Below are 15,346 nucleotides of genomic sequence, written 5' to 3' on the forward strand. Positions count from 1 at the left end.
CATCATAGTTCCAAGTATTTGGGTAGAGAAGGGAGATGAAAAGTAATTCTGTGATACACTCACAGGTTTTTACTTGGTGAAGTATGGGCCAGTTTAGAACAAGACCAAGTTAACTATTACTTGAGAAAGAATATATCAAATTCTGGTGTTTTTTTAATTACTTGTTTGTTACAAATGTGGCATTTAAAAAGGTGTATCTCTTACAAATACATTTGAAGCTTATTTGGTGCCACAGGCTAAAATATCTAGTGGGAAGTCTAGTGGGAAATATTGAATTTTAATTTTTACTCTGAAGTCTAGTGGGAAATATTGAATTTTAATTTTTACTCTTTTTGTGTGTGTGCTTTTTTTTCATGATTTCTTTTGTCACACTGAACATTGTTCGGTGAAGTAAATTAGAATAGGAAAAGAGAGATTATCATTTAAATGATTAAGAAGTGATGAGTTTTTTTCAGTTGTGTGCCTGGTTCTATTTGTGTTAAGATTCATGATTTCATTCATCAAGGAATATTTTTTGAGCCTCTCCTGTGTGCTAGGCATTGGAACCACAGAGATGAATAAGACAGATAAGTCCCTGTATTCATGATTCTCATTGGGGAGAGGAGGAAGGTTAGAGTGAAAAGGTAAAGAAAGGATAATTTCTGATATCACTGACTGCTGTGGAGGAAATGAAATAGGGTATTGCGTATAAAGAGTGTAAGTTAGAATGTTTTAGTCTGCACCTACCAGAAAACTCCACTTAAACTGATGTAAATAGTAAGGAATTGCATTCTCTCATAATTGGAAAGTAGTCATGATCGCACCTGCAGCTTGCGAATTTCATCAGGAATCTAGTTCCTTCTGTCTTTCCACCCTCGGTGCTCAATAAAAATTTTATCCTAAGATTGCTTCTGTTCCTAAATGCAGGAGGCCTGCCAGAGTGGACCTAACCTCTCAAGGAAGGAGGAGGATTGTCTCTTTCTTTTTTTCTCTGTTTTAGAAGTTAGGAGATTTTTCCAGAAGTTTCTTAAACTAGACCAAAAACTAGCAGAGGAATGCAATTCCCATGTTTGCTTTTGATTAGTTGTAGAATTGGAGAGTTAGGTACTATGACCACCATAGAGAATGTCTGGCAGGGGCATACGGGTCAGCTTGCCAGAGTGAAAATACCTGTACGTCAGTAGTAGCTTCTTTGTAACCCAGACCAATAGGGAACAAAGGGCAATAATGATTAGATGACAGTGGAACTTGAGTACATTTTATTTAGTAAATGTAACTAAATTTGTTATTACTTCTTAGGGTTTCAGCATACTAAAAGCTTCTGTATTATAGTTTTATGTGTTTTTCCAAATATTTTTATGTGCTAAACAATAACTGAAATTGGAATCATAGGATTTTTAAAATTGAAATGGATCTTAGGGTTTGCCCTCTTTAACTTATTTACTTTTTAGAACTTCAGAATGGATAAAGTGAGCCATTTGTGTTGGGCTTCAAGTCCTGATCAAAGGTCCTTGGGATGGAAACGTTTTTATTCATACATATGTCCTTAGCGTTTTACAATTTGGAGGACTTCATTTCTTTTCTAAAAAAAAAGTCAAGATGGTTCAGTGTTCACTAGTGAAAGTGCTTAGCTTGGCCTGGAGGGCATAGTGGATGTTCAATAAATGTTGACTGAAATCTTTCATAGCTCAAATACCCATGTTCCAGACTAACTTAAGAGTTATTAGTTATGTGAAGTAAACATGCTACATCTTAAATTAGCACCTGCTTACTTTTCGTTCTTCTAGTCATTCATTCATCCAACCAATATTTATTGGGTATTTACCATACATCAGGCATTGTGGGGAAAAGACATAAGAAAGACGTCATCCCCCTGAAGAATCCAAGTGAGGAGAACTAGCTATTATTAAAACAGAGTGGATCTGCAGAAGGTAGGCAGGTATACCCAGGGTGCGAGCCTAACCCAGCCTTGGGTCACCAACAGGTAAGGCTACCTGGAGAGATTCCAGCTGAATCTTGAAGAAAGTGTGAGGATTAGCCTGGGGAATGAGGGTATGGGGAGACAAAGAGGGCAAAGCTCAACAGATGCAACAAGGTAGGAAATTGCTCAGTGTGTGTGGGAAACTATGCTCAGTTCCTTCTTGATATATTTTGAGACTAGAAGTGGGAGAGACTGAGGAGGTTAGATAGCAAAGCAGGGGCAGCTGTGGAAGGGGCTCGTGTGCCTGGACGGGGAGCAGCGGAAGGCTTCTGAGGGCCGTAGTCAGACCTGTGGAGTCTGCACTGGAAGTAAGGAAAGAATTGGGACGTTGCTGTGGTGGTGTTGGCAAGAGGTGATGGGAGCCGCCATGGCACAGTGGCAGAAGGGATTGAGGGGATGACGTGGGGGGATTGATGTGAGGATGTATCTGTGGTTAATTCTGCAGGTTTGGGTGAATGGTGGGATGGGTGTCTAAGGAAGAAGGAGAGTCAGGGACGACTCGCAGGGTTTTGGTGAGTGGGTGGGTATCCTAGTAGAGCTTCCGAGTTCTACATGATCAAAAAACACAGACACAGAACACTAATCCGAGAGAGGGACTGTGGGAAGTTAAAAACCATACAAGATGAACTCTCTGCAGTGTCTTTGGATACCTTTTTAAAATGCATTATCAAAAATAAATCTCACAAAACCATACTGTGTGAAGACTTCCTCTACGAACTACAGCAAAGGGCAGTAACTAAGGTCATATGTAACAACTAGAATTAGATCGAAACAGCCTTTACAGCTTTCTTTAGTGTTTTGGTTTTTAGTAGTTACTGGAATTTTTAAACTATTAGTGCAATCTGTGGCAAGCTGTTTGTTTTTATTACTGCTTTTGTAAAATAATATGAAAAATATAGATGAAAATGTTTCTGAAACAGTATATGATTGGAGTTGAATTTGGTGAAAGTAGGTAGATACAATTCTCTGGGGAAGAGAAACAATTTATATTAAAAATGACATAAGGAATGTATGAATTAGCAAAGTACTTCTTACAGCAATACTTTAAAAACTATAACATTAAAAGCTGCTGGCAGAGGACTGTTTTTCAGTTACATATATAAATTAAAGTCCAACTTTTGACTTTCGTTTAAGCTAAGCCTTGCCTAAATCCTGAGGGGAGAGTCTCCTTGAGAACTCGATACATGGCTTTGTGTTTGTGTGGCCCCCTGTAACTGCAGGGCTTCTGTGCATGGATTAGATGTGACTAATGTCAGATGTCCATGTGGGAATCACCTAAGTGTCTTTACTTTTGGTACAGAAGAGCATCCAAGGTGATACAAATCTCGTCTAGCTACAAGATCCAAAGAGAGTAGGATAGCAGAAGGTGCCTTGTATGCAGATGAAGAACAATTTTTCCATGTTCCTCAATGCTCTTTTCCCTCCCTTTTTTTAAGGCGGAAAAGAAATATGTTCCGTAACAGCAGACACATAACTCAGTCCTGTCTTCCTGCTCTATAGGCACATGTACCTTTGTCTCATTAACTATCTCTTTTCCCTTGTGATACTGATAGATATTTTTCCCTTGGGAAGTAGCAGGGTAGTTTTTAAGATATTTTAGCTCTTAGGAGAACAGCTTCTTTCTGAGATCTTGTCGGAGATAATCTCCAGGGAAGCCCACTGTTAAATGTATATCACTATTACTATTTTTTTCCTTCCAGGCTTTGTGTTTGCAAAGGAATTTTGTGTAATTATGGATTCCCATAGGCTTTTCTAATAGTTTACCATCGCAAGCAGTGCACTGTATCTGAAAAATTAATGAACTTTGAAGAAATCTTGAGGCCATCGTGTTTCTTTTCTAACAGGAGATGCCTGCTTAAGGTGAAGGTGAGGGATGGAGGCATCGTTTTTCATGCTTCTTCTTTTATCTTTAAAACCTGATGAAATCTAGAAACAAATCTTTTTGTTAAGGTGTCCCATAGCACTCAATCTTGTTTTTAGACTGCCCTTGTTTTTAATTGAAATTTTCTCCACCATTCGATTACTTATGTCTTCTCGGGTCATTTTGTTGTCCGCACATAAACTTGCTGCTTACTCTCCGTAAGTCCCTTTGGTTTAGGGGCCATCCCTTCAACCTGTCCTGCTTCCTTGTTTCTTTCCGTAAGAGAGGATTTTATTTATAATCCCTGAATGCTTAATTAGTTCATTGGTATTGGGAGGAAGGTCTGGAACCACTTCTTAGCAGGCAGTGATGTAGAAGGTACTTGCTTTAGTACTGAATGTTGGCTTGGAAATTACTTGAAGATAAAGTTACCGCAAATGACAAACAGAAATGGACTTGGTCTAGAAGATCGCTATAACAAACCTTTACAATTGACTAACCCTTCTCTAATCCCTCTTTTCTCTTGCATTCCCTCAGCATCTTACAGAACTTGTGTTCTGAGTGTTTCCTGCATGAGCGTTGTGCAGGGACTCTGTGCCCAGTGCAGAGTTGTGCAGAGCCTCTGGGCTCAGCGCAGGCCGCGCGCGTCCATGGCAGGCATTGGTTGTACTTGTTGAATGGTTGCTGCGAACCCAACGGGCCTTTTCCAGCCAGTGCTCATTGCTGTTAGCCAACGGCGGTGACACTGCGACTCTTCTAGTCATGAGTAGTAATCCAAAAAGAAAACAAACTGCTCAAAAGCACGGACCAAAACAAAAGCACGGACAGCATCGGGCGCTGAAGCTGTAATGCCACAAGTATCACTATTCATGCAGTTGGATACGTGGCATGTGCATTGTTGTGCCGTGATTTGCAGGTACAGGTGGTCACAGAAGTACATTTTATGGTTTGCTCAGGTAAGCTTGTAGGGGTGGTAGCGGAATGTGCTAGGCCTGCAAAAAGAGGCTGACTGTGTTGCCTGCTGAATCCAGGGAGTGTCCAAGGAAATGGAACAATCTGCTTGCACTGGTATTTGTACAGCAGCGGCTTGCTGTTGCTTCATCCTTACTCCTTTGTGTTTCAGGTGAGATGAGTGAGAGCCGAGCAAAGAGAATTCGAATAAAAGAGGTAGATGGCTGGACCCTGAGGATGCTAATTGATTATGTTTACACTGCCGAGATCCAGGTTACGGAAGAAAATGTACAGGTGAGAGTCAACACCATACCCCTTAGCGCTTTACACATGCCAGGTTTTTAAATCAAAAGAGCATGCCTACCCAGTGCACATTGTGTACCAGAGTACCAGGATTTGTTGTTGAAACTGTATTTCTAAGAGATATTTGGAATGATGATATCTTGTTAATAATGTTTCTGATTTCAGTGTCTTTTATATTCTTAAAGTTCTAAGATACAACTCCTTTAGTTTCTGAATGATGCTTGTTTTTTTTGTTTTTGTTTTTTCTTTTATGAAAACACTGTCGTATTCATTTATAACTACTGATTGATGCTGCCCACATTTGTCTGTATTCCCTAGAAGGTGGAAAGCTACAAAGGATGTTTTTGACTGCCAAGAGCATTTACTTCTTTTATATTTCAGCATCCTCTTTCAGTGTTTCTAGAGATTAGCTGAAATTTAACATTGCATCTTTCATACTTTCTGTAGAGAACAAATGTTTTATATGTGTGATGTATATAAATAGTACAGATGTATATGGAGTGAAAGAAAGTGAAAGTCCCTCTTTAAAATTGCTCTTCCCTTCATGCCCATGCCAGGCCACACACATTGATCCACTCTCCAGAGCGTAACCACTGTTTGGTGTCAATCCTTTTAGACCCTTTTCTATGCAGTTAACACACACACACACACACACACACACACGCACGCACACACACACACACACACGCACGCACACACACACACCACACTTCTTGACATGAATATATTTTTACTGTACCTGTTGTTCTGCTACTTGCTTTTTTCACTGAACAAAGTATCTTGGAGTTCTTTACATGTAAGTACATGTGTGTCCAGCTCATTCTTCTGTGTGTTATCCATTATGTTAATCGGCATATATGATTTTTCACCTTTGCAAAAATGCTGCAGAGAATGAATTTCTCTGCATCCAAAAATTTAATGGCATAGGTTCCTCGAAATGTAATTGCTGGATCAAAGGGTACATGCCTGTTTTAATTTTTGATAGATATGCCAAATTGCCATCTAAAAGTCTTCATTCATTCATTCATTCATCATTCATTCATTCATTCATTCACATATACTTTTTCCAACAGGTAAACTGTTTTGAGGACCACAAAAAGAATTAGGATTAACTTCTTAAGAAATAATCTCAATTCTATTTGCACAAATAGGAAATTGTGGGTTCAATCTTTTGTTCTTCATAATTATTTGAAATATGTTATAAAATATTAGAATACAGAGACTAAAATCTTTGCACTTTTAACTTAAGACATGCTTTTGTTAAATCTGAAATACTGGCTTTGATTAAGGCCTCCTTGCGGGATCTTTCCTGCAAGGGATCTCATTAGCCTTTGCTTGGAAGTCCTGTTCGTGAGGTAAGGCATTTGAAAAGCCTCGGTTGACTTTGAAGTCGACTATATAGGTGTGAATCAGATGCTAGGTGAACATTTTTTGTTTTGTTTTTAAAACATGGAGAAAAGTGTTCCGCACATGTCATGTCATAACAGTACCAACATGTCACCTCCTTCTGGTGTTTTCTGTACAGTTATGCTATTTGTTGGATCTGGGCCATTGTTTTCAACCAGATCTTATCCTGGGTTTCTTTTTGCTCCTTCTTTTTATTCATTTGAGTGCATAGGCCTCCTTGTGCCCTCTGTCTGACCTTCAACAAAGGAGTTACTGATTGGTTTCTTTGATTCCCACAGTGCACCACATGGGGGAAAATTGCAAAAGATGCCTTAGGCCTGAGAGACTAGCTCTTGTGAGTTCTGCCGTGAATGCTGTGTGTAGTGGTTCTTGTGCTGGGGACACAGGCCCGAGGAACTGGGAGACTGCCTGCCTCTCATGTTTCTTTTAATAACTGTCACGTTCTAGTCCTGAAATACTAATCATCACAGCCTTTCACAAAGCCTCTTGTCATGCTAATTTGCCTTTCGTGTATAGGGTGCTGCTCTTACAGGAATACATTCAATGAGTTGTATTTGGCAGACTTCAATGCTTAATATTTGTATAGTTGTTTTTTTGGGTGGGGGAGAGGGATGTTTCTTCAGCACAGGGATATCTTGGTACGGAAAGCCTTATTTTATATTCCATCGGAAAATGCTTGTTTTGGAAAAGACAGTCTGGAAATAAAATTAATGAAAATAAACTGCCTTTTCCATAACAAGTATTTTTTAATAAGATGCAAAATAAGGGTCTACCTATCAAAGATATACCAAATGGCTTTTTTTTTCTGGTTAGTGAATTTTTGTCTATTTGTATTTTGTAAGTGCTATTCACCTTAAGGAAAAGACTGTATGGTGGAAGTATCTGCTGTTCTTATTAATGTTAAGCTCAAGTTTTGAAATGGCCCCAACTAGAAGCCCTGCTTTGAGTATGCCTGCCTTGAGAGTGCCAACTGGGGACAGAACTGTCTATAATTCAAAGGTGTATTATTTTAGGTATGTTTTCTCATTAGACCTAGAATCAAATCTCTTGTCAGGTGACCTCCCTTTTTGTAAGTTTCTGTTTTTAGTAATAAAGTACAATTTAAGCATAACCGGTACTTTCATCAGTCTTTGATTGTGGGATTGCATGTTTTTATGTAGAATCATAGTGCTATAGACTGCTGAGGCCCATCTGCGTCAGTCAGTGACAGAACAGGACCATAAGCCTGGTTTCCCTGATTCCTAGTGTAGGGTCCCTTCTGTGATAGCGTACAGTATCGATTACACAGATTAAATACATGAGTACACACACACACACACACACACACACACACACACACACACACGGTGCCAAAAAAAGGATACACATTTTAAGAAAGGAAAAAACTGTATTAAAATTACACTGATGGTAACCACTTTGAGCAGCTTTTGTAATCACAGAAGTCAAACATGATTTGTATTCATCTTTTGTTATCGGTATATGTTGACTTATTACAATTCTAATACAGTTTTTTCCTTTCTTAAAATGTATGTACATTTTTTGGCACTGTGTGTGTGTGTGTGTGTGTGTGTGTGTGTGTGTATTTGTAATAGTTGAAGTGAAAGTTGTTAATTTTGAGTTAGAATGAGACAATAATTTGAAAAATTAACTCTGAAGAAGGAACAATTATTACTTCATTATACAAGTAATAGGGCTTTAATTCTTGGCTGTTAAGGGTTCCCCTGATGTGTGTGTGTGTGGTTGTATTTTTGTTTAGGTTTTTAAACTTTGGTTTTGAGTTTAGGTATTTTATTTATGGCAAAGTTGGGGAATAATTTCAGCCAAATGAAATTGTTCATTTTTTGAAAGAGAAACGAAAGGAGAATACATATCTTTTAATTGAACTTTTTGTTGTTGTAAGTAATTTAAAATTAGCTTGTGTTGAGTTTCCAATCAAATTTTGTAAACTTTATAAATTTGAAAATAGAGAAAATAAAGCCAAAGCCTACTACAAAGTAGGCTTTTAAACTTTTTGGGGTCATGGACTCCTTTGAGAATCTGATGAAAAACCCAAGTAAAGTGCACATAAGCATTTATGCACATAATTTTGCATGCATTTTCAGAGATTTCATGTACTTTGTCTCCCCCCAACCCTTCACTATTAAGAATATTTGGAGATATATCTATGTATATATATGTCTCTTTCTACACACACATTCATACGTACATACATACATACTGGGGGTGCCAAAAAATGTATACACATTTAAAGAAAGGAAAAAAACTGTATTAAAATTGTAATACTCAATGAATACCAATAACAAAAGATGAATACAAGTCACGTTTGACTTCTGCAGTTACAAGAGGTACTCAAAGTGTCCAGACACTTCTGATTACGGCAAACTACTGCTTGAGCAACACTGAGCAAAGTGTCCACTTGTATACATTTTTTTGGCACTCTTGGTATATGAAGGGTTTTCACATGGGTTTATTTTCAACCACATGCTGGGCATTTTACATGTGTCTCATTTGATATTCACCACCCTATTAGATAGGTATTACTCCATTTTGCAAATGAGGAAGCTCAGGAAGATTAAGTAATTAGTTCAACATGCAGCAACTATTAAGTTGTCATTAACTGGTATTGTTAAAAAGAGAGTTTATTAATTTGAAAATAAAAATACCCTTATAACTGAAAAACATTTTTTTCATTATCTAAAAATTATTGAAGATTTACTCTTCTTCATATGATGTATTGATTAACATTTTTGCAGAGTCCTGAAGGATCTTGAATTTTTAAACGTTTACTTCATTGCTAAATTTGGGGTTTTGTTACATTTTTGACTTTTCAACTTTTGGGTATTTGTTTTGGTTTGCTAAAAGTAGGTAAGATTTTTCACTTGCTGTAAGTGTGAAAAACAAAGGTAAGGATGTTAACAGATAATGCCAAATGTAAGTACATGCTCCTATTTCCATATTAATGTGTGTTCATCCACAGGTTCTGTCTAAATTAGATCTTTTATCATCTCAGAAGATTTTAATAAGCATCTGGTAACATTGAATGGGCAGCTGTTCAACAGCTCATGAAACTTATATGTGGCATGAATTGAAATTATTTGAAATAGAAAAATCTCATCCTTTTAAAAAAGGAACATGTAAATGAGAGTTTTTCAAGAGACGTTTAAAATTAATTATTGGTAATGAACCCATCAGAGTGTTGGACACAATCTCAGTACAGTAGAAAATTCAACATAGTGTGTCCATTTCATTGGTGGTGTAAGGCAGGTGGTTTTTGTTGTTTCAGACAGGAAGTGCTAGCAGTGTGTCGTACAGTGTTTTATCCACGAGGGCTTCCTGAAGGAAGGCATCACAAAGGAGGAGCTTCCACAGTAGGAAGCTATTGATAGGACTGAGCCCTTAACAAAAAAGGACATTAAAGTGGAGAAACAACTGAAAAAGAAAATGTGTACTGTATATCCTAAATATTCTATTTTAACCTGAAACATGTAACTGTACAATTGTGTGTCAGTCTTTCGTTGTAAAACTAAGTACAGTCAGGTGCTTGGAGAGCCGCAGGCTCTGTCTTGCACATACCACACCACACGGCTGCGTCAATTCTCATTTTCCATTATTTTTTAAGTGCAGTAAGAACTGAGACACGTGAAAAGAAATCTCAGTGCAAAGTCATCTTCGAATTATACAATTTCTCTTTCAAATTCCTCCCACGTCTAATTTGATAAAAAAATTTTTCTTTTTGCATTAACACATTGGTCATGATTCTAAAGCAATGAAGTTAGCTTTCATAGAAACAGCTCTCTTTTTACACTCACATTTCGTTGGCTTGCATGTATTTAAATTATGTAATTTCAATAACAAGTGCAAGTGTCATAAACAGAGTTGGGAGCAAATCCAACATGTATGAGCTGATAAAATGCAACTCAGCCAGAGGGGCGGACATACATATACAAGCATATTAGAGAGTACACTTTGGGGAGTGCGTGGGGCGAGTTGGTTAGTCAGGTGAGTAGGTTAAGCAGAGGTTGTAAAGGGTGCGTTTGCTGTGTGTATTGCAGCATTGTGTAGATAAACATTGCAATGAGATTCCCGTTAGATGGACATTTCTCTTAAAAATGATTTTGAAGACGTCCTATCCGTTGAACAGACATTGGTGGAGTAACTGCTAAGTACTCACTTGGTCCTGATGCTATAAACAGTGAACAAGGAATCAAGCATAATAGATTGAGTATAGATTTACACTGGATTTGAATCTTGCTTTGCTATTTAAATACCAAGGGACCTTGTCCACATTCCTGAACTTTTTTGAGCCTCATATTCTTGTCTATAAAAGAGCGTCATTCTGTTCTTTCTTCTGTGAGAGTCTGTAGAACATCAGTCATTAATTAGATAGGTTTATGTATCATTGGGTTTATGTAGAGATGAGACATGCTGGGACCCCACTAAAAGCCTAGTTAAAATTGAGGCTTGAGTCATAAATGAATGGGACCAGGAATAGGGGCACGGATATAGGGGAGCACGCACTTAGTAAATAGTTTTTAAACTAAGGGTAGCATGTAGTCCAAAGTAAAATGTTCGAGGATGAGTGACAAATTCAGGTTTGAATGAGGTGCTGCAGGTGCTGAAGTCTCATGGTGGTGTTGATGTTAACGGTGGTATTGGTGGTGGTGGTGGTGGTGATGGTGGTGGTGGTGGTGGTGGTGGTAGTGCCTGCTGTTAGGCTGATGGCAGAATCTTAGATCCAGGAAAAGTTGCACTGGGTGAACAATGACTCAGGCCTACAGCTCCTGTGTTCTCGCTTGTTTGGAAAGAGATTTGGTAAGGGCTAGGTGATTGTAATGGCTACAGCCACGTAAGTTTGGGGTTGTGGAGAGTCTGTGTTCCCATTAGGGAACTGGACAGCAAACCCAGGATCTGGGGCTGTGCCCAGTCTTATGGGCCTGTAGGCCTCACATTGTGTCTTGGTAAGCATAAGGGTGCTCTGGGGAGCACACCACATTTCGGGCAACAAGATTAATGACAGACCATAAACACTGATTAAGCTCCTAATGCACTTTGCAGTCTTGGTCAGGATTAGTTTAGGACTGAATTAGACTGAACTTGAAGATTTAAGACTTTTAAGATCTGTGGCTAGACCAGGATAGACCAGGTAAGGGTTAATAACCATTTGACCACCTTTTATATGTGGCTTGCTCTTTCCTACTTCGAAGCTATTGAGCATGCCCATTTTCCCACTGCCAGTATCGATTCTGATGAATTCCACTTTTCAATAACAGTTCATTAAACATGAATGGAGCACCTTTTATATGTTGTCCAGTGTTCTAGCCACTGGCGATGCAATGTCAGACATGCCCGGCCAGGCCTCTGTCCTGAGAGCTTTTATAGCCTATTACCTTTCCAGGGTAGTAGGTGTTTCTAGTGACTGTATATGTGTACGTTATCCAGTGTGCATCGTTCCTAGGATCCAGGTACCTAAGCGATAGAATTCGTAATCAGGGCATCGTTTGGTGAGCGTGGAGTCACCGAGAAGGGGGCTGACTTCAAATGTATAAGGGAGGGCCCCAATGAGCTATCGTCCCACTACCAAACCTAACATTTCTGTTGACCAGAACATTGATCACTGACCTAGCGCTGTCAGTTTCAATGTCTCTCCACCTTGTGTGATACCGGAAAAACTGACAAATAATTGCTCTTCACATAAACCCATTTCTGAACATTTTATAATCTGGTAGTTGTCTTTTTCTGCCCTCAAGCACTGGAGGATTGACTAACTTTGCCAGCCACAATGGCTCACTGAGGCTAGCATTCAACTAGAGGGTGGGGGCCTGAGTATTTTGAATTCTCATCTTTTTCTATATGGAAATTGAATAATGTGGACCATTTTGCACCTTAGGTTAAAAATAGTTTCTTCTGACAGAGACGATAACTATACACTTGCCTATGTTTTAAGCTTGTTAGAGTCACGTTCCAGATCTGCCCTTTAGTTAACTAATCTTGATTGAATGCCATTTTCCATTCTTGGTCACACATTTAGAAGTTGTCCGACTACTAAAGTTGTTCAGTAGAAGGCTCATCTTCAAGGTGAACAAAACATCTCAATAGAACAGTTTTGTAAATGCTTTTAGTGGGTTTTTAGGATACAATCATTTAAGTTACATGTATAACAATGCTGCATACTTAAATTACTGTTGAACAGCTCAGGAAATAATAAGGGGCCCTTAGATTGGCTCTGTGCTAGAAAATGTCATGGGTTACTGGACTCTGGCCATCATCATATTAGAAATCAGAGCTCAAATCTTGAATTTACCATTGACTTCAAGAATGGCCTTAATTAAGACATTAACCTTTCAATTTTTCAGCTATTAAATGAAGCTGATTATGCCTTGAAACCTTATAGAAATGCTATAAAATATACCAGTTACAGCTTGTGAAAATATTGAAGTTCTCTATGAATGTTGAGCAGAAATAAGTTATGGGGCAGCAATGAAAAAAAGACTTGAGGCTACGAGGAAGAAGAACTCTTTGAAATTGTTTGGGATCACTGGGTAAAAAATGGCTCATGTAACCTTTCCCTCACTCTATGTTTTGAAGCAGGATATGTATTTGTGACACCCCCCCCCAAAAAAAAAAGAAACTTAATTTGCTATTGATTTTCTCCACCCAGCAATTCTTGTGTTTTTGGGTTAGTGTGGAGACAGCCCTCTGGTGATTTCAGTACTGTTTTCTATCTTTGATTTATAACAGCCTTTTCCATTAGTCTGACGTATGGTGGCTGAAGGAAACGTGGTATTTCTCCCATCAGAGTCTATGGAAGGCTTATTGTTTGTCCATTCATGTTCTATTACTCCCATAAGATAGAGAGTAAATCCTTTGTGAGTAAAAGGGTTTAGCAGATTACGTGCTTGGAAAACACTGGGTAAAACTCAAAAAAATACATGAAAATGCCTTGAGTCAAACCTTCAGGATTAGTAGTTGTTTATGGCTCAGCAACGGAGAAGCCTATCATTGAAGTGAATTTATCTGACATTCTAATACCCAGAAATCTGTTAACCTAGTATTTTATCACTTTATCAGGATAGTGATAATTTAAGTTTATTATTCTCCAGAGGCACAAAGTGATCAATTTCTTTTACATGAATAATTTCTATAAAACTTTGAGTTCTTTATTATTGAGTTTTGATGTTAATTATATTTTAAGTCTGAAGTTGGTAATCTTCATAATTTTAATCAAAATATTTGACCAGTGAGAGCATTCATTCTCTAATCATGCCAGTTAAATGGTCTTTTACTCTATATAGGTTAAGAGTACAGAACACATGAAGAGTTTATTTAAAATTTAGTATGGAAGAAGCCACTGAGCTCAGTTAAAGAAAATGTAGCAGCTTTATTAAAAGAACATCTTATAAAGCTAGATGGACATTAAACTTGAAATAATTTTTTTAAGTTCTTGTTTGGAGAAAAGCTAGGTACTCCAGAAGCATTAGTAATTAAGTTACTTGTTGTGGTTTTATATTATTAAAATATATAATCTCGAAGGTGTCCACACAGTTGAGTCATTTTTGAAATTCATGTTTTACGTAGCTTTATGTGGCACATAAAAGACATTATATTGATGAACAAAAAAATGACTCTATCCTGATTATGGCATAGCACCTTATAACAAACTCGTAGTAATTTAAACAAGGATGAGAAAATTTAGAAATACATCAAAGTCTGTATCAGGTGAATTTTTTTCTGGGTTTTTTGATCTTTGCCTCATGTTGTTTAGTTATGGACCTGAGTGGATCGCCCATTTGTATTAGACTTGTCAGGCTTCAGGACTCCTCTCTCCAAACCAGATTAGGTGGGGAGAGTCTAGAGTTGTTAAATAATCTGTGGTTCTGGCTTATTTGCTTTGAGATCAGCCAAAGGTTTTATAAACCCTAGCATTATTGACATTTTAAAAAAATTGTCAATAACATATTGACAATTTTAAAAAATATTACCTTTTGGACCTCATCTTAATCCCACTGTCAGGTTAGTAAAATTAATGTGCTTCTGAAGGTCATCTGGTTTTAGTGTACTTGTGCCTTTCTTTAGGATATATATGCATAATTTATGAAAACTTATTTTTTGTGTGAAAATAATGTATAGCTGTATTACTAACATATATTCACAAGCTGCTATTTGAATTAACTTTTTGATACTACTGTAGAAATTTAAATTTTGTCATGTAAACATTTTTTTTGTTTGTTTACTTTTTTTTTTTAAATAAATTAATTAATTTATTTATTAGTTTCAGGTGTACAAAACAAGGTAATACTTAGACGTTCATCATTTATATCCCTCATACTGTGAACCCTCCTCCCCCCATCCACTATCCCTCCGACCTCACACTGAACCATCACATTATATATATAAAATTATAGTTGGCATTCATTAATGTTTAGCTTCTGATGTACAATGCCATGATCAGGTATCCACAGTATCCCTGAGGTGGTCTCCCAAATAGGACGCATGTCCATCGGATACCCAACAAAATCTTTACAACATTATAGAATACCTTCCCCAAATTAATTTTCAAAAAAACCCTGAGGCCATCTTGTGGTTACCAGCTGCTTCTAAATCCCTTCACCTTTCCCCTTATCCCCAACCCCCTCCCACACACCCATCTAACCACTCTCGGTTTTTTCTCTGCGTCCCCAAAACTGTCTCTGATTAGTTCATTCACATAGTCTTTTCTTTAGATTCCATATATAAGTGAGATCATATGGTACTTGTCTTTCTCTTTCTGACTTATTTCACTTAACATAATGTTCTCTAGATCCATCCATGTTGCTGCAAATGATAAAATTTCTTTCTTCTTTATGGCTGCGTAATACTCCATTGTA

At 37.7% G+C, this 15,346-nt stretch overlaps 1 protein-coding gene across 5 annotated transcripts in view; it reads left to right on the forward strand.

Moving 5' to 3' along the window:
• KLHL2 (kelch like family member 2) overlaps nt 1-15,346 on the forward strand; it is a 94,285-nt gene that overhangs the window by 35,780 nt on the left and 43,159 nt on the right. For all 5 annotated transcript variants that reach the window (XM_081075786.1, XM_081075784.1, XM_081075787.1 and 2 more), the window contains one exon: nt 4,945-5,066. In XM_081075786.1, coding sequence (XP_080931912.1) covers nt 4,945-5,066 — 122 coding nt within the window. The remainder of the gene's footprint in view (nt 1-4,944; nt 5,067-15,346) is intronic.

The sequence above is a fragment of the Rhinolophus hipposideros genome, assembly GCF_964194185.1.
Source record: "Rhinolophus hipposideros genome assembly, chromosome: 16".
Taxonomy (NCBI): Eukaryota; Metazoa; Chordata; class Mammalia; order Chiroptera; family Rhinolophidae; genus Rhinolophus; species Rhinolophus hipposideros.